The sequence below is a fragment of the Balaenoptera ricei genome, chromosome 13 (genome assembly GCF_028023285.1).
Source record: "Balaenoptera ricei isolate mBalRic1 chromosome 13, mBalRic1.hap2, whole genome shotgun sequence".
NCBI lineage: Eukaryota > Metazoa > Chordata > Mammalia > Artiodactyla > Balaenopteridae > Balaenoptera > Balaenoptera ricei.
Window position 1 is genome coordinate 80,182,949 of NC_082651.1, and position 26,098 is coordinate 80,209,046.

The 26,098-nt window shown below is 38.4% G+C and overlaps 2 protein-coding genes across 3 annotated transcripts in view; one reads left to right on the top strand and one right to left on the bottom strand.

Annotated features, from left to right (window-relative positions):
- The first annotated feature begins 493 nt into the window (after positions 1-493).
- Positions 494-19,075, top strand: TRMT61B (tRNA methyltransferase 61B). The gene is made up of 7 exons (XM_059943671.1): positions 494-1,294; positions 5,997-6,099; positions 8,816-9,006; positions 16,764-16,855; positions 17,566-17,792; positions 18,509-18,586; positions 18,670-19,075. Exons 1-7 carry the CDS (start codon positions 509-511, stop codon positions 18,711-18,713), a joined length of 1,521 nt encoding a protein of 506 aa, XP_059799654.1. The 5' UTR covers positions 494-508; the 3' UTR covers positions 18,714-19,075.
- The window catches only part of SPDYA (speedy/RINGO cell cycle regulator family member A), a 32,773-nt gene continuing 25,652 nt past the window's right edge, over positions 18,978-26,098 (bottom strand). For both annotated transcript variants that reach the window (XM_059943672.1, XM_059943673.1), the window contains exon 7: positions 18,978-19,066. In XM_059943672.1, the coding sequence (XP_059799655.1) occupies positions 18,978-19,066 (89 nt within the window). The remainder of the gene's footprint in view (positions 19,067-26,098) is intronic.

A 26,098-nucleotide genomic window follows, 5' to 3' on the forward strand; every position in this document is an offset into this window, starting at 1 on the left:
ACTCTGGGCCTGGGGAGGGCATGCAGGTGGTCAGAGCCCAGTCAAAAGGGATTTGCTAGGACTAGGGGAAGGAGGCGGTCAGCTGGGAAAGAAGCTCCAGTCAGCGGGTGGCACGTCCATCTGCAGTCTATAAAAACGCATCTCGGGGCCAGTTTTACTTATGGTGACCGAGTGACGTTTCTGTTCCTGATTACTAGCGAGCTAACTAACCCTGGTACAGGACTTCAGCTTAGACAGCGCTTTGACAGGCTGTGTCTCTCTTAATCCTCTTGTCCCCGGACGAGGCTGGTGGAGATTTGTCAGCGGTAAATTGTTTACTCTGCACACATTCCAAGAGGAAAATGGGCCCCTGCGCGGGAAAGAGACCCACTCCCGGGACAGTTACGCAACGAGGACCTCACGGATCCCCGGGCTGCCAACTCGGCCGCTGCGCCCCTCCACGGGACGCAGGCGCTGTAGCGGAGTTCTTCCGGCGAAATAGCTGTCCAGCCCCCAGGCAGCTGCGTCAATGCTGCGCGCGGCGAGAGGCGGAGCCTCGGTCCTGCGTCACTCGCCTGCGACTGCGCCTGCGCGGGTAGTCATGCTGTCAACCAGGCGCCTGGGTCTGGTCTTGCTAGCGCTGAGGCGTCTCCGGAGGTGCCCAGGGTTCGGGACCTGTCCATTCCTGCGCTGCCTTGGGCAAGAGCCCTTCGAGAGAGCCCGGTTATTATGTTGCAAATTCTCGCCTAGAAACGCGCGAGATGAAGAAGGAGAGCGCGAGGCGGCACAGAGGAAAGCCCCAGACGCAGAGTCGCCTCCATCTCTCCCTCCGCGCGTCCGGGGACTTGGGACCAGATGTCTTTCGTCACTGGAAAGCCTCAGACTACCGACGCCGCGGAAGGAGTCACCCCCTCGAGAGCGCGAGGGCTCGAGTGAAGACCAGGACCAGTCGGGTCCCGCACGCCAGGGATCCGGGGGTCCCTCACTGCCCGCCTTGGCCCAGTCTGCCACCAAGGATGACGAACTTCACGTCTCCTCTTCCTGTTCAACTACCCGAGAGGTGCCTTTTCGGGCTGGGGAGCTGATTTTAGCTGAGACTGGGAAGAGAGAAACACAATTTAAAAAATTATTTACGTTGAGCAACGCTGGACACTTGACTAGTAGCTGGGGGCCAGTCCCGTTCAGCGAGATCGTGGGGAAGTTCCCCGGCCAGATACTGAGGAGTTCCTCTGGTAAGCACTTCATGCTGAGGAGGCCAGCATTGGAAGACTATGTATTACTGATGCAAAGAGGGCCTGCCATAACATGTCCTAAGGTAATGCGATGGGAGTTAGGTTCATATTGGTTCCACCAAGAGCAAAACGGATGCAGTACTACAGACCTGATTAATGTACTTAAAGCACATCTCAGCACGTTTCAAGTTTTTTAAACTTTGGGTTTATTTATTTATTTATTTATGGCTGTGTTGGGTCCTCTCTTCTGTGCGAGGGCCCTCTCCAGCTGCGGCAAGCGGGAGCCACTCTTCATCGCGGTGCGCGGGCCTCTCACCATCGCGGCCTCTCCTGCTGCGGAGCACAGGCTCCAGACGCACAGGCCCAGCAATTGTGGCTCACGGGCCCAGCCGCTCCGCGGCATGTGGGATCCTCCCAAACCAGGGCTCGAACCCGTGTCCCCTGCACTGGCAGGCAGACTCCCAACCACTGCGCCACCAGGGAAGCCCTCAAGTTTTTATTCTCACTTTTTTTTTAACCAATGGCTATGACTTTTACATATTTTATGATTACTAATTTTAGGAAGAAATAGCCAGATTTTAATTTTAACTTGGGAGCCTCGATTCTCTGATCTGTAAAGTGATTTACTATACAGAGTGATGTGGACTCACTAGGCAATAAGAATGTGTATTTATTCCCCATAATTCTTAAGTTTTCGAGTTCAGCATTCAAGAGAACGTTGAACTTTTGGGGACAATTTTTTAGCACCACTGTGGCGATATTTTAAGCATCATTTAATCAGGCATGTTATTAGAGGTATATTTTGTCAACAATAGATATCTCACTATGCTTTTTAAAATGTATTTTTTAATTTATTTAATTTATTTTATTTTTGGCTGCGTTTGGTCTTTGCTGCGCACGGGCTTTCTCTAGTTGCGGCGACTGGGGGCTACTCTTCGTTGTGGTGCGCAGGCTTCTCATTGCGGTGGCTTCTCTTGTTGGGGAACACGGGCTCTAGTAGTTGTGTCACGCGGGCTCAGTAGTTGTGGCGCACGGGCTTAGTTGCTCCGCGGCATGTGGAATCTTCCCGGACCAGGGCTCGAACCTGTGTCCCCTGCGTTGGCAGGCAGATTCTTAACCACTGCGCCGCTAGGGAAGCCCTCACTATGCTTTTCCCATTAGAAAAAAAAAATTTTATATGAAAACAGCTAAAATTAGACACTAAACATAAAAGGAATATTATTTATAAGTAAATTACCTACCTAGTTCCTTGTTACAATCTTATGCTAATCATCCATTGCTAGTGGTTTATTTTAATCATTAGTCACAGTCACTGTCCTTGAGCAGAATGTTCCTTTGTAACAACTTCTCCTCCTAGTCCTAGATGAGGAATCATTATTTCTTTAGTAAATACTCGCCTACCTTATATATTCAGGGCAGTATTTTAGGGAGGTGAAGTGGTGAACCACAGTCCTTGCTCTCAACATAGACCTTATGTACTAGAGGAGGTGACAAGGAACAAACAAATAAATGAAAGAATTCGATAATTTCAGGTAGTGCTAAGTGCCATGAAGACAAGTAGATTAACAATAACATTGTGTTGGGTAACCTGGGGGAGGAGAATACTTTATGTCAGGTGGTTAGAGAAGGTCTCTGAGGAGGTACATTTGATAAACTAACTAAGGAAGAGCCAGCCTTGCAAAGATCTAGGAGCAGAGTGCTTGCAAAGGGAAGAGTATTGCAGAGTTCCTGCTGTGGGCTGAGTGGGTTAGGTGAGGGAGAGAATGGTATGAGATGTGCTGTGGTTGGAAATATGAGTATTTTATTCCATGTGCATTGGGTGACTGTTGGAAGGTTCTAAGTAGGAATCCAGTCTATATATATATATATATTTTTAAAATAAATTTATTTATTTTATTTATTTATTTTTGGCTGCTTTGCATCTTCACTGCTGCGCGCGGGCTTTCTCTAGTTACAACGAGCGGAGGCTACTCTTCGTTGCACTGCAAGGGCTTCTCATTGCGGTGGCTTCTCTTGTTGTGGAGCACGGGCTCTAGGCATGCCAGCTTCAGTAGTTGTGGCTCACGGGCTCTAGAGTGCAGGCTCAGTAGTTGTGGCACACGGGCTTAGTTGCTCCACAGCATGTGGGATCTTCCGGGACCAGGGCTCGAACCCACGTCCCCTGAATTGGCAGGAGGATTCTTAACCACTGCGCCACCAGGGAAGTCCCTCCACTGACTTTTGAAAGCTGGTCTCCTCCGTAGAATTACGTAGTTTTATCTTAATATTAAAAGTTGGTCTGAGGGAGCAATTTTGCATAAACTTCCTAACAGTTATGTGTAAAGTGTGAACATTTCACAGGGGTCAATATCAAGCACTTTTAGGTTTGGAGTAGAAGTATAAGTGGCAACACTCCCTAAATTTTTATTTTTATTTATTTATTTATTTATTTATTTAGGCTACGCCCTGTGGCTTGCGGGATTTTAGTTCCCCGACTAGGGTTTGAACCTGGGACCATGGCAGTGGAAGTGCCAAGTCCTAACCACTGGACCGCCAGGGAATTCCCAACACTCCCTAAATTTTTAAATTAATCTTTTCTGCTGATTTGCATGTTTGGAATACTTATATAAGGACCATTGGAGAGTAGAAATTGTTGCCACTTAAGACTAAAGTGCAGCCCAGTTATTAAAACCTTCTGTTGAATTAGTTAGGAAAGAGATTAAAATTCCTGCCAAGGAAAAAAAGGAAAAAGTCTGAAAAGATTGTTTGAAAGCCTAAAGTTTTGTTTTTTGTTTTTTTTTTTAAAGGAAGTCCTTTATTTATTTATTTATTTATTTTTGGCTGTGTTGGGTCTTCGTCTCTGTGCGAGGGCTTTCTCTAGTTGCGGCAAGTGGGGGCCACTCTTCATCGCGGTGCGCGGGCCTCTCACTATCGTGGCCTTTCTTGTTGCGGAGCACAGGCTCCAGACCTGCAGGCTCAGTAGTTTGTGGCTCACGGGCCTAGTTGCTCCGTGGCATATGGGATCTTCCCAGGCCAGGGCTCGAACCCATGTCCCCTACATTGGCAGGCAGACTCTCAACCACTGCGCCATGAGGGAAGCCCAAGCCTAAAGTTTTAAAATGTATAGATAACTCAATAGTAGAGTGATATTTCATAACTTCAGAGGAGTCTCCCAGTAGCTTCAAATCCCTTTTGGAAAGAGGCAAGGAAATGAATAAATGCTATTCCCACCCCAGTTTTGGACTGAAATTGCTAGGATGTGTAAAGTGGGCTCCAACCTCATTCCATGGAGACCAGGTAACCTGAATGGCAGGAAGCAAAAGTTAAAGTGTGCTAAAGTTTTTTTTAAATTTTATAATTCTAGTCTTATATGAAAGAGCCAAGGAAATAGAACTGCCTTCTCCAGGGCATTTCACTGAAATGGCTACTGGAGCTGCCTCCCACTCCTGTGTGAAGTTATCTGTGCCCCCTCCCACATCTACTCCCACGTGCCTGGCAGATAGGAGAGGATATGTATGTCTGAAAGACTTTGAATTTGTTAATGAAACTTTTTGACTAATACACCTTAAGAATTATGTGTCTAAGTATCATTTGGTTCAAGCCTTAGTCCATCATTTCAGAAAATACATTTTGGTTTTTAATTGGGTAACTGTACCTGTTAAATAGTTTCTTATGCATCCAAACCTATATTTAATACACAACTTTGTTGTGACTCAACAGAGGATCCTAGAAACCCTCCTATTTCTTTTAGAATTTTCACAGCAGCTTTTGCCAGAGAAGGAAAAGATAGTAAAACCTTACCAGATGTGCTGCTTATTAGCAACTTCGAAAGGTTTGTTATTGGGGGGATGTTGAAATAAATGCTAACATTTAAATTTTTCTCCCTCTATAGCATTTGTAATATATAGTGAAATGATCAACAGCATGGTTAGGAGATGTTTGGGAGTTCAACATCAGTTCTACCCCTGACTTGCCCACTTGATTCCTGGCTGTGTGACTTTGGGCAAATTACTTTTTTGATTTCTCATCCTTATAATGGGGATGGTGATAACTTTTCTCATATTATTATTCTGATTAAACAAGATAATGTTTGAAAGCAGTTTGCATAGTTGACAGAAGCCTGGCACCTGGTGAAGTTTCAATAAACAGCTATTACTACTATCATCCATGATATTTCTGTTAACAAAACAATTCTTTAGTTATGAAGTTTGGCAAATGAGTCCTTCTGTCTATTCCTGGTATCCTAATTCTAAATGAGCATTCATCATTTCATGCAGAGATTATGTAATAACTTCCTAACTGGTCTTTCTACCTCTAATTTTTTTCTATTCTAATACATCCTGTATTTGTCTCACAGATTAATCTTTATAAAATGCCATTAATATTACCTCAGTGACATGCCCCAGTTACCTACCAGGTTAAGTTCAGATGCGTTAGCATGGATTCAGGTCTCTCCTTACCACTCCCCCTGAGATGGGCAAACCTGTTTCTACTTTGTGACTGTTTCCTTAAATTCTCTATGTCTTTAAGCTAGGGCAGTCTGCTGATTGCTCCTTTCTCTGAGCTCCTATTCTTACTTATTTTCTGTAATTTCAATATTGTACTGAAGTGCTTCTGTATTTGCTACCTGATTCTTGAATCTCTCGTTTCATCAAGTAAAATATAAACTTTTGGTAGGCAGGGCCAGAGTTTAATCCTTTTTTATTTTCACTTCTTTTCTCCAAGTCCAACATAGTGTTTGTAAGCCTAGGTGCTTAGTACATACTTATTGGTCGCAGAGTCACTCATCCTGTATTTCAATCATAGGATATGAATATGATACTGTTGATGATGAATATCCACCCAGGTGATACTGTTTTGGAAGCTGGCTCGGGCTCTGGTGGAATGAGCTTGTTTTTATCAAAAGCAGGTAAGAGATTGGGATAAATGAGTTGAATTTAGATGACAAAGAAGACATTCAATCTGTTCATAATAACGGGAAGTTAAATAGATACAGATGTTTCAGAAAATATTCACATAACTTTGTGATAGAGAGCATTCTCCTTGAAATCAAATGTAAGCAACTGTTTTTCTTTCCATTTTGTACATTTATTCAAGTCATTCTCTGTCTAACCCTCTCTCTGTTTGCTTTCTGTTGCTCCCTCCACACTTTTTTTTAACTAAATTTTTTATTAGAACATAACATAGCTACAGAAAAGTACACAGATCATAAGTGTATACCTCAATGAATTTTTATATCGTGACCACACTCACGTAGTTATTACCCAGATCAAGATAGGGAATGTTATTGTACCACTGAAACCTCCTCAAATGCCTTCTCAGTCCTTATCCTACCCAAAGGTAGAAGGTAGCCACTACTCTGACTTTTATGACCATTGATTAGTTTTGCCTGTTTTGAATCTTACGTAAAAGGAATCCTGTAGTGTTGTACTCTTTTGAATCTGGTTGCTTTCATTCATCATTCTGTTTGTGAGGTTCAGCCATTGCATGTAGCAATGGTTATTTCATTTTAGTTGCCATTTTTGTAAGTAAAGCACAGTTTATCCATTCTGCTGTTGATGGGCATTTGAGTTGAACATTGTGAATAGTGCTTCTCTGAACATTCTTGTACTTGTCTTTTGTGCACACATGTACATGTTTTTGTTGATAATAGTGCCAAGCGAATACTCAGTATGAGAGAATATAGAAGGAGGAGGGCTGTCAGCTGCTGGAGAAGAGTCATATACTATCAGGGGCAAAGAATTATTTTTGCTGTTCATGAATAAATTAATGTGTAATATAGAACTATTAAGGTAAAGCTAGATCATGAAGAATTTTCCTTTCTTTAAGAAAGTCTCTAAATATTGTCAGTTGGTAAAAGTACTGCTTGAAGGTAACACCTAATCAAAAATCAAGAGGTATATAGTAAACATAAATATCTGTTCATGTTCCCACCACTTGATTTCTGATTACTGTTATTGTAGTTGATTATTGCTCCCTTTGACCACTTAATTCCTCTGATTGTCAGGAATGCTTTGGCTTGTTTGGCTGCCTCTGCAGTGTTCCCTTTCTCACCTAACAATAGACAGCATTCTCTTTTGGTAGATTTTTTTTTTTAATCGTTCATGTTGGTTTTATTAGTGCATTCTTTTTTAGCTAATAAACATTGTTAGAGCAGTTGTAGGTGTATGTGGGTAGATTTTATAAAGATTACATATAGACATATACTGAATTAAACTTAAACCTTTTGTTTTTTGACCTAATGTCATCACATATAAACATAATCCAACTTATACTGGGTCAGGAAGTTCATTTTGGGCTCCTCACATCTTTTGTTGGACTCTTTTCTGTGCATAGTTAAAGGCAGCCATTTCTTCACAATCTGTGACAGATTCCTAAATACATTTGACAAAGTGAATTTATAAAAAATTTGTGAAACAGGAGGAATGTATTTCTAATATCTATAGTGTTGGAGGAGTGTCATGGCATAAATAATCCCAAACTATGAGTGATCAAGAAATTATTGCTATTTACCTTCAGGATGGATTTATTTTCACCATAATTTTCTTTTCTAAGTGTTTAGCTTATGCTACTGTTAACATTAATGTTTATCCCTTGAGAACATGATGACTTACAGCTGGACTGAAATTTTAAAGAGACATGCTGCAATTTAAACTCTTCATTTTAACTATAGACTGATTGATCTGGGACAGCTTCCAAATGGTATCAAATCACCTCATATAGAGGTGGGTAGAAAATTAATTGCCGTAAGTTAAAATGTAGTAGTTTTCTGTGAAACTGCAGTATTACTATGATAAATAGTTTGAAAGTTTTTCAGACACACACAAAAGTACAAGTATCTTTTAAGTATCTGAAAGGCCTAACTTCATCCATAGCAAAAGACATGCAAATTAAAACTACAATGATAAACTATATGCAATTTTTAGATTGACACAGATAAAAAGTTTGATAACTCTTTGTTGGAGAGACTATGGAGAAATAGGCACTCTAATACATTGTTGGTCGAGTGTAAATTGGTGTCATTGTTTTTTTGGAGGACAATTTAGTAATAATTTTCAAAATAAAAATATTCACATATCCCTTGAGTCAGCAATTCCATTTTTAGGACTTTATCCTATAGATATACTGGCTCATGTGTACAAAGACTTAGGCAAAATAATTTTTATTGCAATATTGTTTGTTATAGCATGAGACTAGAAACAAGCTAAATGTTCATCAGTAGGTGACTGGTTAAATAAACTGTGGCATAGTCATACAATGGAACATAATAGCTGTTTAAAAAAATGCAGTAGATCATTAATCACTGAAATGGCATTGGTAAATAAGAAGGAAGGTACAGGACAGTATATATGATAGGTAACAACGTGTGTTAAAAACAGAGAAAGATACTTGCACACTTGTACTATATGCAACTACTATCTCGGGAAGGGTAAATAACTACGGTGGAATGATTGTCTCTGATCAGGGAGACTGATTGGGTATTTGGGATAGGGTAGAGACTTTTGTAACCTTGAACTATTTGAATTATTTTTTCACATCCATGTAATATCTTTGCAAAATAAAATTTTGACATTCTTTATGTACTGATTAATACTGTGTAGTGTCATAATTTTTTTTTAATTAAGTTGGATCACTAGGACGAGTCATAAGTTTTGAAATTCGAAAAGACCACCATGAACTGGCTAAGAAGAATTACAAACACTGGCGTGATTCATGGAAAATGAGTCATGTAGAAGAGTGGCCAGACAACGTGGATTTTATTCATAAGGATATTTTAGGAGCAACTGAAGACATAAAATCTTTAACATTTGATGCGGTAAGTTTTCTAAAGTGAGTCCTATGATATTACCTAATACTGAGTACAAAGAAAACAAGGGCCACACTTCTTTTATATGGAAAAGGATCTTCCTTCATTATTTGCCCCATTTCTATCTCTAAGAGTGGGAGGAATATTTTCCTTTAATATCATGGTGGGATTTAGAGCAGAGAGATATACTGAATTAGCTGCCAAAGTTGTTAATAAATGTGGGGTAATGATGAAATACTAGGAGGAGTAGTTGAGCATCATGAACTTCAACATTTCTAGGATAAAGGAATAATAATTTGGAAGCAGCATTGGGAGCATACTGAGCCCCGCACCTGACCTCATATTGTGAGATTTGGGGGAATAATAGCCTCCATTTTTGAGGGAAGAGGCAAGAGGCATCTTTTGACAGTTAAAGTCAGGATGTAGAGGAGTGTTAATTAAAGATGTTGAGGATAGAGGCGTATTTATTGTGAACAAAGCTCCAGAAAGTGGAGTGGAGGGATTTGTGAGGAGGTGGAGGAGTGGGAGGTTGAGTTAGGGGAGGAGAAGCAGAGTATTATGAAGATAAAAGGATAGATGATGAGAGAATGCCATTTTAAGCTGTGAACAGTGATGGTGGAGATGTGGGCCATAGTGCTATTAGATGACCTCAAAGTTTCAGAATTCTAGTTTAAGTTGCCTTATCCTTGATGATGCCATTATCAGTTCATGGCTTGACGCTATGGACTGAGGTCTGGGTAAGAAGTCTTCTTCACTTTTCTTTCTTTTTTTAAAATAAATTTATTTATTTTATTTAATTTATTTATTTTTGGCTGTGTTGGGTCTTTATTGCTGCATGCAGGCTTTCCCTAGTTGCAGCGAGCAGAGGCTACTCTTCATTGCGGTGCACCTGCTTCTCATTGTGGTGGCTTCTCTTGTTGTGGAGCATGGGCTCTGGGTGCGCAGCCTTCAGTAGTTTTAGCACACGAGCTCAGTAGTTGTGTCTCATGGGCTCTAGAGCACAGGCTCAGTAGTTGTGGAGCACGGGCTTAGTTGCTCCGCGGCATGTGGGATCTTCTGGACTAGCGCTCGAACCCGTGTCCCCTGCATTGGCAGGTGGATTCTTAACCACTGTGCCACCAGGGAAGTTCCTTCTTCGCTTTTCTTAATTGGCTATTAGAAACTTAGATTATTTTAGGAACTTTATAAGGGAAACTAGGTGAGAAATGAAGTAAAGTTCAAAGAGGTGATTTTTATCGGGACTGGTTCCTATCTCTAATATAACAAAAGCCAATAGCTACAGTGGCACAGCTTCCTGGACACAAGGACCACAGTTTTGTTTTGTTTTTTCTCATCCTTGTTTGGCTTGCATATTATATAGCTCAATAAGGGCAGAAAGAGGACTTGTTCTATGTAGGCCATCCATAGGAATTTCACAGATACCTGGGAGTTTAATTGGTCATCAGAATTTTGCTTGATGAGCATGAAACACAACAAAGGATTTTAACAGTATTGTTACAACTTTGTGGAAACCTGCTGAAACATCCATCCCTGTTCCAAAGGAAAGAATACTCCTTACTAGATTTTTTCAATTGAATCTCTCTTGAATAATAGTGTCAGATGAATACTCAGAGCATATAGAAGGAGGAGAACTGTCAGCTTCTGGGGAAGAGTCATATACTATTGGGGCAAAGAATTATAGTTGGTGTTCATAAATAAATTACTCATAATATAGAATTATTAAGTTAAAGCTAGATCATGAAGAATTTTCGTTTCTTTAAGAAAGTCTCTAAAAATTGTCAGTTGGTAAAAGTCCTGCTTGAAGGTAGCACTTGACCAAAACTCAAGAGGTGTATAGTAAACATAAATATCTTTGGGGGAGAAGATGTTTATTTATTTATTTTGTTGAAGTATAGTTGATTTACAATGTTGTGTTATTTTCTGGTGTACAGCAAAGTGATTCAGTTGTACATATATATACATATTCTTTTTCATATTCCTTTCCATTGTGGTTTATTACAGGATATTGAATATAGTTCATACAGTAGGACCTTATTTATCTATTGATATTTTATATATAGTAGTTTGTATCTGTTAATCCCAAATTCTTACTTCATCCCTCCCCCCCCCCTTTCCCCTTTGGTAACCATAAGTTTGTTTTCTATGTCTGTGAGTCTTTTTCTGTTTCATAAATAAGTTCATTTGTGCTGTATTTTAGATTCCACATATAAGTGATATCATACAGTATTTATCTTTCTCTTTCTGACTTACTTCACTTAGTATGATAATCTCTAGGTCCATCCATGTTGCTGCAAATGGCATTATTTCATTCTTTTTTATGGCTGAGTAGTATTCCATTGTGTATATGTACCACATCTTCTTTATCCATTCATCTATCGGTGGACATTTAGGTTGCTTCCATATCTCGGCTATTGTAAATAGTGCTGCTGTGAAAATTGGGGTGCATGTATCTTTTTGAATGGCAACTCTACTTTTAGTTTTTTAAGGAACCTCCATACTAGTAAACATAAATTTCTATGCATGTTCCCATCACTTGATTTCTGGTTATTGTTATCCTAGTTGATTATTCCTTCCTTGACTACTTAATTCCTCTCCTAGCTGCCATCTCACCTCCTGGGCCTTCACACTTCCAATCCATTCTCCTCATCTTTAGACTAATCTAGTTCTCATACTGTCACTCTCCTGCTGAGAAACCAATTAGGAGCTTTTCATTCAAAGATTTATGGTGTCCTTCAGAATCTGATCTCAACCTTCCTTTCTTTAGCTTTTTTATATAACCTGCCTATACTCCTGCCATCTCAAATGAGGGTAGATGAATAAAAAAGGTGTTGAACCACAAAGACAAAGAGAACAGAACAAGAAAAAAATGGCTAATAAAAGATTTTAAACAAATTTTAATACATTTTGTAAACAACCTAACCATCAAAAGAGGAATGGACATGATGGAATACTAACAATGGTATTATTTAACATAGTGAAATAAATGTACTATATCTACATCAATAAATCTCCCTGAGAAAACCATAATTCAAAAAGACACATGTGTCCCAGTGTTCAATGCAGCACTATTTACAATAGCCAGGGCATGGAAACAACCTAAATGTCCATTGACAGATGAATGGATAAAGACTATGTGGTACATATATACAATAGAACATTACTCAGCCATAAAAAGGAACGAAATTGGGTCATTTGTAGAGATGTGGATGGACCCAGAGTTTGTCACACAGAGTGAAGTAAGTCAGAAAGAGAAAAACAAATATCGTATATTAATGCATATATGTGGAATCTAGAAAAATAGTACAGATGAACCTATTTCCAGGGCAGGAATAGAAATGCAGATGTAGAGAACAGACGTGTGGACATGGGGGGAAAGGGGAGGGTGGGATGAATTGGGAGATTAGGTTTAACATAGACACACTACCATGTGTAAGATAGCTAGTGAGAACCTGCGGTATAGCACAGGGAGCTCAGCTCGGTGTTCTGTGATGACCTAGATGAATGGGATGGGTGGGGGATGGGAGGGAGGTCCAAGAGGGAGGGGATACATGTATACATATAGCTGATTCACTTCATTGTACAGCAGAAACTAACACAACATTGTAAAGCAATTATACTCCAATTAAAAAAAAAAATCTCAGACATAGAACTTAGTGAAAAACGAATTATTCAAGAATAAGTATGGAATGGCCACATACATATAAAATTTTAAAAACAGAACCATGTATTGTTTGTAGCTATATACATATGTTGTAAAAGCATAAAATTATTTGGCAACATTACCAACTTCAGGACAATGATTATCTCTCAGGAGAGAAAAGGAGGGAGTGAATAGAGGGAAGTAAGTTTTGGAGTTTATTCAGCCTGGTTCACTTAGGCTCCATAATAGCCAATATGACCTTGGGTAAATTACTTAATCTTTCTGTGCCTCAGTCACCTCATGTATTAAACAGGAATAGTAATCAGTAATAATACCTATTTCATAGCGTTGTTGAGGATTAAATGAGGTGTTTCTGTAAAATGCATAGAACAGTACCTGATATATAGTAAGCATTAAATTAATATTAGCTATGATTTTCATCATTATTAGTTTTCTCCTATTCCCTTTTCTCTACCTGTTTATTTTATTTTTTAAAATAAATTTATTTATTTATTTAATGTATTTATTTGGCTGCATTGGATCATTGTTGCACACGGGCTCTCTCTAGTTGCGGTGAGCGGGGGCTACTCTTTGTCGCAGTGTGCGGGCTTCTCATTGCAGTGGCTTCGCTTGTTGTGGAGCATGGGCTCTAGGCACGTGGGCTTCAGTAGTTGTGGCACACAGGCTTAGTAGTTGTGGCTCGCGGGCTCTAGAGTGCAGGCTCAGTAGTTGTGGTGCATGGGCGTAGTTGCTCCACGGCATGTGGGATCTTCCTGGACCAGGGCTCGAACCCATGTCCCCTGCATTGGCAGGCGGATTCTTAACCACTGCACCACCAGGGAAGTCCCTCTCTACCTGTTTAACGTCTACTCTTCCTTCAAAGCTTAGATCAAAGATTGTCTCCTCCATGGAATAGACCTTAATCATCTAAGTGGAGGATTATCATCTTTCTCTGAATTACTGAACTTTCTTGATTCAGCAAACATCTATTAGAGACCTGCTGTGTGCCGTGTACTATGCTAAGACAAAAATGAATTATACATTTTTTTTTTTTACCAATTGTACTTGAACATTTGTTACTTTTTTTAAAAATTAATTAATTAATTAATTAATTTTTTTTTGGCTGTGTTGGGTCTTTGTTTCTGTGCAAGGGCTTTCTCTAGTTGTGACAAGCATTGGCAGGCGGATTCTCAACCACTGCGCCAGCAGGGAAGCCCCATGAATTATACATTTAAAGGAGCTTTCGATATAGAAGAAAAGGTAGACATACAAACATTTATTAGAAAGACTCAGAAGCATGAAACATTATGGCTGTAGAATTGGGTCTAATGAGGAGATGAAGCTGCAAATACAGTCATGAGGGACTAGATAATGAAGAACACTTGTGTGTATATCAAGCTAGGACATGTGGACATTATCTTTTAGATAATGGAAAACTATTGATGAGTTCTTAAGTAGGGGAGTAGAATGTCCAGATTCCTGTTTCAGAATAATTCTGGTGAAAGAATGGAATTTACATAGTCTATGTAGAAAGCTATTGTAATGTTTCAACAAGATATGATGAGGTCCTGACCTAAAGCATTAGCAGTAGGATGAATTTGAGAAATACTAAGAGGTAGATTTGTAGGACTGGATAATTTTAATCCAAATAGAAGCATCAAAACCCCACAGATTCTCAAAAGAGAATTCAAGGTAAAGAAAATAGTGACTCTAAGTTCCTGGTTTGAGTGGCTAATGAATGGTAATGTTGTTAGCTGAGCATGGAGCTTTGGATTGGCAGGCTTCTTGGTAGTCTTATTTTTGGTCCTTGTTGATAATATGCTAAATGTACAGTCACAGAAACCAATTTATGTCCACACTGTTGGCCCTTTGATTAGTCATTGAGATCTTTACTTGGATATCTAATAGGCATCTTTTTTTTAAAGTATTTATTTATTCATTCATTCATTTATTTATGGCTGCATTGGGCCCCTTTTGCTGCACGCGGACTTTCCCCAGCTGTGGCGACTGGGGGCCACTCCTCGCTGCGGTGCGTGGGCCTCCCATCACGGTGGCTTCTCCCATTGTGGAGCACGGGCTCCAGGTGCATGGGCCTCCGCAGCTGTGGCGAGCGGGCTTAGTTGCTCCCAGCAGCTGTGGTGCATGGGTTTCAGTAGTTGTGGCTCACGGGCTTAGTTGCTCTGTGGCATGTGGGATCCTCCCGGACCAGGGATTGAACCCGTGTCCCCTGCACTGGCAGGCGGATTCTCAACCACTGTGCCACCAGGGAAGCCCTAATAGGCATCTTAAACTTGTGTCCAAATCTTGAATTCTCGAATATTTCTCCCCAAGCTTATTCTTCCCATTGTCTTAAATCATTTTCCTCAATAGTAAATGACATCTCCATTCTTTCAGTAGCTTAGGATAAACACATTGGATTCATTCTCACTTCTTTCTCTCACATCCGACAGACAATTCTAATTCTAATTGGCTCTGTGTTCTCATCACATCCAATGCTATTTGCTACTGCAAGTCACCATCATCTTTCCTTGCCCAAGTCAGAATGTACTTAATGCCACTGAATTGTACACTTGAAATGGCAACTTTATATGTTATGTTTATCACATTCAAAAAAGTTTAAAAAGTCAGATCATGTCTCAAACTCTCCAGTGACTTTTCTCTTCCTGAGTAAAGTCTGTGAGATTCTGCATAATCTGTCCCTCCCCATCCCCACCACATCCCCACCATCTGAGAACTCTTCTTTTACCACTTTCCCACTTTTGTCTCCACTGCAGTGACTGTGGCCTTCTCAGACTCACCAAGTATCCTACAGCCTCAGAGCATTTGTATTTGCTGTTCTCTCCATCTGGAGCATACTTCCCCCCTCAGTTTCCACAGGGTAACCTTAATCATTTTCTTTAGGTATCTTCACTGACCAGCCTCTGTATAAAATAGTACTTCCTTCCCCTGCCCTGTCATTCTATCCTTCATATCCTCCTTTATAATCCTGTAGTTCTTCATGTCACTCATTACCCTCTGAATTACATATTTATTAGATTTTTGTTTACTGCCTATTCCTTAATTAGAATATAAGTTCCTATGAAACAAAATAGAATATAAGCTCCCATTATATTTTTACCACTTAGCAAGATACTTGGCACATGGTAGATGCTCAGTAAATATTTGGTGAATAAATTAATAATGAATGATGACCCATTATTACTGTTTTTTTTTAAAACACGTAAACAGAATAATTTCTAATTTAGTAAATATAATGATGTGCCAACTACATTAGATTTCTAGAGTTATCTATCAATAAGTCACTTTATTTTCTATTTGACTGTATTTTTGTTTTCAGTGAATTTTTTTTGTAATTTCATTTACTCTTTGCATTCATTCGACATCTTTTGAGTACAGCCCTGTATTCTGCAACTGAATGAAGAGTAAAGAAATAAGGGACATGATTCTTGAATTTTAGAATCTCTAAAATTAATATTCAAAACTTTTGAACATAAAAATACATATTTGAGATAATGTGAATTTCTATTGCCAAAAGCTGAACTAAAGCATTGAAACTTTACATATACAGTTGACCTTTGAACAACATGGGGTTTAGGGGCACCACTCCTACGTGCAGTCAAAAATCTGAGTATAACTTATAGTCGGCCCTCCCTATCCATGGTTCCAACATATCCAGGGTTCCACATCTTCAGATTCAACCAACCGCAGATTGTGTAGTACTGTAGTGTTTACTATTGAAAAAAAATCCTTGCGTTAAGTGGACCCGCACAGTTCAAACCCACGTTGTTCAAGGGGCAACTGTGTGTGTGTGTGTGTGTGTGTGTGTCTGTGTGTATGTATGTATGTGTATAAAATATAGCTAAAGATTCCTGTATTATCAATATTGCCAAGTACAAGACATGCCATTACAATTTTTATGTAGTCAAGTACTAAGACAAATTGTATAATTATAAGTATGCCTTTTTGAGAGGGGTAAAATGACAGTCATTAGTATTACATTCTAAAAAATGAAATACTTTAACTGGGTAATTGCTTTCCCAAAGTGTATCATTTCACCTCAATAAGAAAAGAAAACACATGCTTTATTTAAACAAAACTCAGTCTGATTCTCTTTCCCCCACTACAGGTAGCTTTGGATATGTTGAATCCTCAAGTTGCTTTGCCTGTTTTATACCCAAATCTTAAACAGGGTGGTGTATGTGCTGTATATCTAGCAAAGTGAGTAATGTGACTTTTTGGTAATGTTATTTTAAACACAGTTTTGTTTTAAGTGCTAGGCTAAAGTGTTCATTTTGTAACTGAGTTAAGTGTATATGTTATCTCGTAAAACTGTTATGATGGGCTTCCCTGGTGGCACAGTGGTTAAGAATCCGCCTGCCAATGCAAGGGACATGGGTTCAAGCCCTGGTCTGGGAAGATCCCACATGCTGTGGAGCAGCTAAGCCCATGCGCCACAAGAGAAGCCACTGCAATGAGAAGCCCGCGCACTGCAACGAAGAGTAGCCCCCAATCGCCACAACTAGAGAAAGCCCGCACGCAGCAATGAAGACCCAATGCAGCCCAAAATAAACAAATTAATTTTTTTAAAAAGTCAAAAGAAAAAAAAACTGTTATGAAACAGCATATGTCCCAAATTCAGTTATATTGCTGTTTAAATCATCCTTTACATAAATGGTAATATAAGATGCATATTTCTTCTGACAGTTTAGAAGAAAAGTTTTTAAAAGTGTAATGTGAACAATGATGTTATAGTCTCTTTATTGTTTTTACTTAGTATTCTCCTCTTATGTGCCCTAACTTGCATATTTACTTTTTTTCCCTTTTGATTTAAGCATAGCATTTAAATTGGGGTAAGACGTATAGTGAACTTAAGTATAAAGTTATTGTTGTGGTAGAAATTTAAAGTAGATTTTTCACTTTTTTGAAAGCATCACACAGGTTATTGAACTTTTAGATGGAATTCGCATCTGTGAACTTGCCCTCTCATGTGAAAAGATAAGTGAAGTTATTGTCAGAGATTGGTTGGTTTGCCTTGCAAAACAGAAAAATGGAATTTTACCTCAAAAAGTGGAACCTAAAATCAACACAGATTTACAATTACATTCTCAAAAGAAAATTAGAATTGAAGGTGAGATGTTTCAAGAAGATGACCATGGTGAGCTTCAGTTTTATTTTATGCATGTGTTTGCAATAATAAATGGAGAATACATTCCTGAATGTATTGGGCAATACATTATAAAAATATTTCTCAGGGATTTATTATGTTTTTCCTATAGAAATTGAAATGTGGTATTTATTCTGTTAAATTAAAATCTTTTAAGAGACAGAATCATGACTTTTCCTGCCTTTTATGTAAAACTCTGATACCTTTGAAGAACTGAACTTCTTATAATATTCATATTTTACTTGTGACAAGGGGATTGGCTTATGAAATACTTTAAATATACTAAAGAATGTTTTAAATTTAGATCAGTGATTATCACTGAAGGGAAAGAATTTAATAGGACCCAATATGCAAATAGCTAATATTCCAAAAAGCAACTTCTAGGAATTTTTCAAAGAACTAAATTTAGGTCCTTGTTGTATGTACACATTACTTAGGCCATAAACAAGTTTTCAGACATCCATTGATTTATGATATGGGCTTATCCATTTGGTTATAAAACCATATATAGGTTTATCATGTCATCCTTGGCAAGTTGTTTCTGTAAGATAACTGTCAGAATAGCTCCAAGACAAATGCTAAAAAGAATAAAAGTCTGAGAGAAAAAAACTTACAGGAAAAGGACAGTAATTTGTTTTTTAACAATTTTGTGAACAAATTATGAAATATTTTACGTAGCTTACAATACATATTTTGTTCTATAACAGAAGAATCACATTCTGATTTTCCCTATGGATCATTTCCCTATATTGCTAGACCTATACACTGGCAAACTGGTCATACAGGTGAGTAATTTTTTCATGCTATATTACATGGTGTTTTCTTCTCATAATTGCAATGACCTTACCTTTTCCTCCCCTCAAATTAGCTTTTCTTGTCAAGTTGAGGAAGTGCAAACCACAACTTAACTGAGTACCTCAGATGACAACTGATTTGAAGATGTGAAGAAAAATATCAAAAAAAACTTTGTATTGCAAATCACTACTTTCATATATTGGTATTTTTAGCTACTACTATGATTTGTATAACTTTTACATGTAATTTTGAAAAGTAACAAAAGCTAGAGAAAGATGTGTAACATTTCAAAACTGCTTAAATGTCCCATTTTGACACTTGTCTTGCAGTTAGTTTGACATTTTGTAGTTAATGATTCCAAGTTGGTTTAGTTGAGCCATCTCATTCTTCACTTCCTGTAAACCACTCCATAGATTTGTCTTTCTTCATGAAATTAGTTTTCTTTTCTTTGTTTGATTGATGGTCATTGGCTACCAAAATAAAATATGCATTTTGAGATAAATTTTAAGTATCTGTGTATTTTAAGTACATATTTTAATGGCTTGTACGTGTCTTAAAAAATAACAAATCTGGGCTATAGTAAATAATAGGGGGAAACTGATAAGAATAACTATCTTAAAAGTTGTAACAAAAGATGTAGCAATTCTTGAATCTCTTATCTTTCTCAGAATCATTTTAACAGTTTGAAAGAACATCAGAATTATTCTGTTATATAAATCAAATGTTTGGGGAGTTCCCTGGTGGTCCAGTTGTTAGGACTCGGAGCTTTCACTGCTGTGGCCCAGGTTCAATCCCTGGTCGGAGAACTAAGATCCTGCAATCTGCATGGCGCAGCCAAAAAATAATGTTTGGAGAGATACACTTTTTATAAATATGAATTAATTAGGACTAGGGCTTATTATTATTCATAGGCACTATGAATAATGTTATTTAGCATTTACCATGTGCCTTACATTGTTTTAAGAACATTATAGGGCTTCCCTGGCGGCGCAGTGGTTGAGAATCTGCCTGCCAATGCAGGGGACACGGGTTCGAGCCCTGGTCTGGGAGGATCCCACATGCCGCGGAGCGACTAGGCCCGTGAGCCACAGTTGCTGAGCCTGCGCGTCTGGAGCCTGTGCTCCACAACAAGAGAGGCCGCGGTAGTGAGAGGCCCGTGCACCGCGATGAAGAGTGGCCCCCACTTGCCGCAACTGGAGAAAGCCCTCGCACAGAAACAAAGACCCAACACAGCCATAAATAAATAAATTAATTAAAAAATAAAAAAAACATTGTAATATCTTTTTATTTAATATGTGTAGCTCATCCTTAAGATTATCCATATTTTACAGATAAACATAAGCTTATAGTTATTATTTAAATATAGATGTTTTATAGGTTTTGAAGTAGTAGAGCCTGGGAGGATATATGCTACTTATCCCTTAGGCTAGAACTACTTAAAATAATGTACATATTCTAAATAACATTGTACATATTTTTCATTCTGTGGAAAAATTTAGTCTAAAATCTCTGCCTTTTTAGACTTTACAGCCTATAGTAGAGATAGACATTAAATATTCACACAAATATAAAACTAAAACTGTTATAAATACTTCAGAGAAGTACAGAATTTAGTAGAGGTTTTGCTCTGATCAAGTAATTACCTGTGCAAGTGTCAATTGAGCTGAGACCTGAAGGGCAGGTAAGAGTTAACTACAGCAGGGAAAATGAGAACAAAAAAGGCGAGTGATGAGGTTGACTGAAAGATAGGTAGGGGTCAGGCCATGGAGGATCTTGTAGATCTGTTAAGGAGTTTGTCTATCCTAAGAAAAATGGGGTGCTATTGAAGGATTTCTTGAAGTAAGTGGTAACATGCTTAGATCTGTGTTTTGAAAAACAATCACTCTGGTTGCATTTGGAGAACTGATTGAATCATAAGCAGAGTAGTCTTCTGGTACCATTTCTGAATGGTAAGTATCCGAACACTCATACAATAATAATGGCTTTAAAGTTTTCATAACATTTCCAGATCTATAGACGCTCTGATGTATATTTTTAGATTCCATCATGGAATACTCCCCTTTCTTCTGCCTTTCTATTTAACTACTAGTGAAATTCTGTCCTTCATTTATTGTTTTGAATGCAGGCCCTAATTGTACTTCTTGGAGAAGGGGCTGGCTTAAGAGCAAAGAAAAGTTGTGCCTTCTCCTATTTCATGTAGAATAGTTTCTGTTCAGTACACTATGCTCAGTAGATGTTGAACTGAACAAGAGCTAACAGTGTCCATTCTAATAATGAGTTGAAAACCAAACTATATAAGCAAATAAACATTTATTTATATAGTTAATCAAAGTCCAGCTTAAGCCCTTTATCCATCTCTCCATTGAACACTAAGCATGTTTATAATCTGGCTTGTGGGACAGGTGCCTTCTTCTAAAGTTAGCTTTCTATGTTCATGTCTGGTTCTCATTTACCATAATATAAACTCCTAGAGATTTGTGACTGGTTCACAACTGTCTTCCCAGTAACTTCCAGAGGCCCTGACTTTTCCACCCAGTAAATGGTCAGTAAAAGTTTGCTGATGGCTTGAAGCCTACACTGGATCAGGTGTTATTTCATCTGTTGACTTGGTTGTTCTAGGGGGAAATTTAAGTATATAGCTCGCAGATTGTGGAAGACTTTGAGTTTGAACTTTATACTTCAGAGTAAGTAGGGAACTTCTGAAGTTTCCATGGTCATGTAAAAGCAGATATTTTTTAAAAGTCTGTTAGTGGTGTCTGAGTATTTAAAGGAAGGAAAAAACTATTAAATCAGAAATGTCGTAGTAATACATAGTATACAACTATGAGGTGATTTGTATTAACATACAACTATGAGGGGTGGAAAAGGGGCAAGTGTAAAAAAATATTGTGAAGGAAGAACCAGATAAACTGGTGGTTCATTGGATGTAGAGGGAGAGAAGCTATATATATTCAAACTTTCATCTACTGTTCAGGCAAACATCTACTGTTTGCCTTATTTCTCTGGGCAAACAGGATTCAGCCCAGCTCATAAATAACTTCCTTGGAACAGCCTTCACTATGTCTCTCACCCTACAGAATTAATTCTGAAATCTTTTGTGCTCATAAATGTTGATCATATAATTAGCATTGCCCTTATCACATCATTAATTTATAAGCCCTGGTTATGCCTTCATTAAGGATTTTAAATTGGGATGACTAGAACAGTGGTAATGACAAAAGTCAATAAGGAAGTTCAGAGAAGGATTTATTTCTGAGGAAAAATTATTTGGTTTTAGATTATATAACGGAATGTCTTGTGCCTGCCTACATGACCCAGGACTAAGGTTTGGTATACTGCTTTTTTCCCTTGGCTTCACTCTAAAATCTGGGGAGTCCTCAGATAATACATAATAATATGTACCTATGTCTCAGATATACTAGCCTAGGTGTCATAAGGCTTAAGACAGCATAAGGTAAAGAGAAACAATGTAGTTTAGTAAGTACAAAAATGTGCTATTTAGATAGAACTGGGTTCTCATCTTGCTGTTTTCATTGTTGCTGTTTTACTTTGCAGCTGTGACTTTTCTGAGTTTGTTTCTTCATCAGTAAAATGAATGTCATAGTGCCACTTCAGGATTTCTTGGGGGGGTCAGGTGTTAAATGAGACTACCTTTATAAGGTGGCTAGCACGTGATTGGTGATTGTGATGCATGTAAGTTTGTAAAGAATGCCTCATCTATCTCCCACAACCTTATCAAAATCAACTATTTTATTCTTAGTAAATGTCATAAACATGTTTATATAAAACTTGTACATTGAACATGTTGTTTTGAGAAAAAAATTTTAAGGCAGAAAAACATGTTTTTAAGCTGGAAAGCAAGAAGTTGCTTGCGTTTGAAAGAAGGATGGAAGCATCGATACCAGCTATTGGTAAGTTTTATCATAAAAGCCTAGAGCAGAGCATCAGCTCTTTGTGTCTCTTCCTGGAGAATGAATTGAGTTGTCTGCAGCCACAAACCTTAGGTGATTCCAACCATCTTATATGGACTGGAGGGAGAAAATTTTGCTAGTAGAGGCCATTACTGGGCATCAAAACAGCTGCTGAGGCAGTAAGAGACCACTGTTCCTGATAATACCATGTTACCCTTAATCCTCTCCACCCGCCGTTAGCCCACTGACTTGTTAAGCCTACTGAGGGAAAATGAATGTAAATGTTTATTGGTCAAGTGTATGTATGACCAATAATTTTTCTTCGTATTGCCTACCCTCTGTCATCCTGAAACAACAGGTTTTACATTTAGTCTTGAATTCCCACTCAGAACAAAACACAAATGAGTAAATACTTATTTCTTCCTATATAGGACATATATATCCTAAACCAGGGTGTCAGGGCTTTCATCCAGGGACAGGAAGAAAGCACAGTTCCATTTACAACTGCCCTAAATCAAGTGCCCCACTTTTCATCCAAAATCCCTCAAAGACCTGCTTTCTTTTTTCTTCTCGAAGCAAGCTGACTGGCAGAGCCCCTTACCCCCTGGGTGCACTCTAATTTCCCATTGAAATATCAAAGCCTAAACATAGGGTGTGACTACTCTTGATATCTAAGGGGCTAGTTTGAATAAAATATAAGTGCTTCTGTTCTGCTTTCTTTAAATATTTGTTCAAATTATGGTTGGAATTCTCTCCCACTTCACTCCATACAACCTTCATCAGGGACTTTGTTCTTTTTTTTGTTTAATTTTTTAATTTAATTTATTTTTTTTATACAGCAGGCTCTTATTAGTCATCAATTTTCTACACATCAGTGGATAGATGTCAATCCCAATCGCCCAATTCATCACACCACCACCACCACCCCCCCGCAGCTTTCCCCCCTTGGTGTCCATACGTTTGTTCTCTACATCTGTGTCTCAATTTCTGCCCTGCAAACCGGTTCACCTGTACCATTTTTCTAGGTTCCACATATATGCATTAATATACGATATTTGTTTTTCTCTTTCTGACATACTTCACTCTGTATAACAGTCTCTAGATCCATCCACGTCTCAACAAATGACCCAATTTCGTTCCTTTTTATGGCTGAGTAATGTTCTATTGTATATATGTACCACATGTTCTTTATCCATTCGTCTGTTGATGGGCATTTAGGTTGCTTGCGTGATCTGGCTATTGTAAATAGTGCTGCAATGAACATTGGGGTGCATGTGTCTTTTTGAATTATGGTTTTCTCTGGGTATATGCCCAGTAGTGGGGTTGCTGGATCACATGGTAATTCTACTTTTAGTTTTTTAAGGAATCTCCATACTGTTCTCCATAGTGGCTGTATCAGTTTACATTCGCACCAACAGTGCAAGAGGGTTCCCTTTTCTCCACACCCTCTCCAGCATTTGTTGTTTATAGATTTTCTGATGATGCCCATTCTAACTGGTGTGAGGTGATACCTCATTGTAGTGTTGATTTGCATTTCTCTAATAATTAGTGATGTTGAGCAGCTTTTCATGTGCTTCTTGGCCATCTGTATGTCTTTGGAGAAATGTCTATTTAGGTCTTCTGCCCATTTTTGGGTTGGGTTGTTTGCTTTTTTAATATTGAGCTACATGAGCTGTTTATATATTTTGGAGATTAATCCTTTGTCTGTTGATTCGTTTGCAAATATTTTCTCCCATTCAGAGGGTTGTCTTTTCGTCTTGTTTATGGTTTCCTTTGCTGTGCAAAAGCTTTTAAGTTTCATTAGGTCCCATTTGTTTATTTTTGTTTTTATTTCCATTACTCTAGGAGGTGGATCAAAAAAGATCTTGCTGTGATTTATGTCAAAGAATGGTCTTCCTATATTTTCCTCTAAGAGTTTTATAGTGTCTGGTCTTACATTTAGGTCTCTAATCCATTTTGAGTTTTTTTTGTGTGTATGGTGCTAGGGTGTGTTCTAATTTCATTCTTTTACATGTAGCTGTCCAGTTTTCCCAGCACCACTTATTGAAGAGACTATCTTTTCTCCATTGTATATCCTTGCCTCCTTTGTCATAGATTAGTTGACCATAGGTGCGTGGGTTTACCTCTGGGCTTTCTATCTTGTTCCACTGATCTATGTTTCTGTTTTTGTGCCAGTACCATATTGTCTTGATTACTGTAGCTTTGTAGTATAGTCTGAAGTCAGGACGTCTGATTCCTCCAGCTCCGTTTTTTTTCCCTCAAGACTGCTTTGGCTATTCGGGGTCTCTTGTGTCTCCATACAAATTTTAAGATTTTTTGTTCTAGTTCTGTAAAAAATGCCATTGGTAATTTGATAGGGATTGCATTGAATCCGTAGATTGCTTTGGGTAGTATAGTCATGTTCACAATACTGATTCTTCCAATCCAAGAACATGGTATATCTCTCCATCTGTTGGTATCATCTTTAATTTCTTTCATCAGTGTCTTATAGTTTTCTGCATACAGGTCTTTTGTCTCCCTATGTAGGTTTATTCCTAGGTATTTTATTCTTTTTGTTGCAATGGTAAATGGGAGTGTTTCCTTAATTTCTCTTTCAGATTTTTCATCATTAGTGTATAGGAATGCAAGAGATTTCTGTGCATTAATTTTGTATCCTGCAACTTTACCAAATTCCTTGATGAGCTCTAGTAGTTTTCTGGTGGCATCTTTAGGATTCTCTTTGTATAATATCATGTCATCTGCAAACAGTGACAGTTTTACTTCTTCTTTTCCAATTTGTATTCCTTTTATTTCTTTTTCTTCTCTGATTGCCGTGGCTAGGACTTCCAAAACTATGTTGAATTATAATGGTGAGAGTGGGCATCCTTGTCTTGTTCCTGATCTTAGAGGAAATGCTTTCAGTTTTTCACCATAGAGAATGATGTTTGCTGTGGGTTTGTCGTATATGGCCTTTATTATGTTGAGGTAGGTTACCTCTATGCCCACTTTCTGGAGAGTTCTTATCATAAATGGGTGTTGAATTTTTTCAAAAGCTTTTTCTGCATCTATTGAGATGATCATATGGTTTTTATTCTTCAATTTGTTAATATGGTGTATCACGTTGATTGATTTGCATGTATTGAAGAATCCTTGAATCCTTGGGATAAATCCAACTTGATCATGGTGTACGATCCTTTTAATGTGTTGTTGGATTCTGTTTGCTAGTATTTTGTTGAGGATTTTTGCATCTATATTCATCAGTGATATTGGTCTGTAATTTTCTTTTTTTGTAGTATCTTTGTCTTGTTTTGGTATCAGGGTGATGGTGGCCTCATAGAATGAGTTTGGGAGTGTTCCTTCCTCTGCAATTTTTTGGAAGAGTTTGAGAAGGATGGGTGTTAGCTCTTCTGTAAATGTTTGATAGAATTCACCTGTGAAGCCATCTGGTCCTGGACTTTTGTTTGTTGGAAGATTTTTAATCACAGTTTCAATTTCATGACTTGTGATTGGTCTGTTCATATTTTCTATTTCTTCCTGGTTCAGTCTTGGAAGGTTACACCTTTCTAAGAATTTGTCCATTTCTTCCAGGTTGTCCATTTTATTGGCATAGGG

What these genes read in the sequence shown, in the direction of transcription:
- TRMT61B (XM_059943671.1), top strand. Translation starts at nt 509, where the DNA reads ATGCTGCGCGCGGCGAGAGGCGGAGCCTCGGTCCTGCGTCACTCGCCT. An exon ending in CTTGTTTTTATCAAAAGCAG is followed by an intron (nt 6,100 to 8,815) that starts GTAAGAGATTGG and finishes TTTTTAATTAAG; the next exon opens with TTGGATCACTAGGACGAGTC. An exon ending in AATCTTTAACATTTGATGCG is followed by an intron (nt 9,007 to 16,763) that starts GTAAGTTTTCTA and finishes CCCCCACTACAG; the next exon opens with GTAGCTTTGGATATGTTGAA.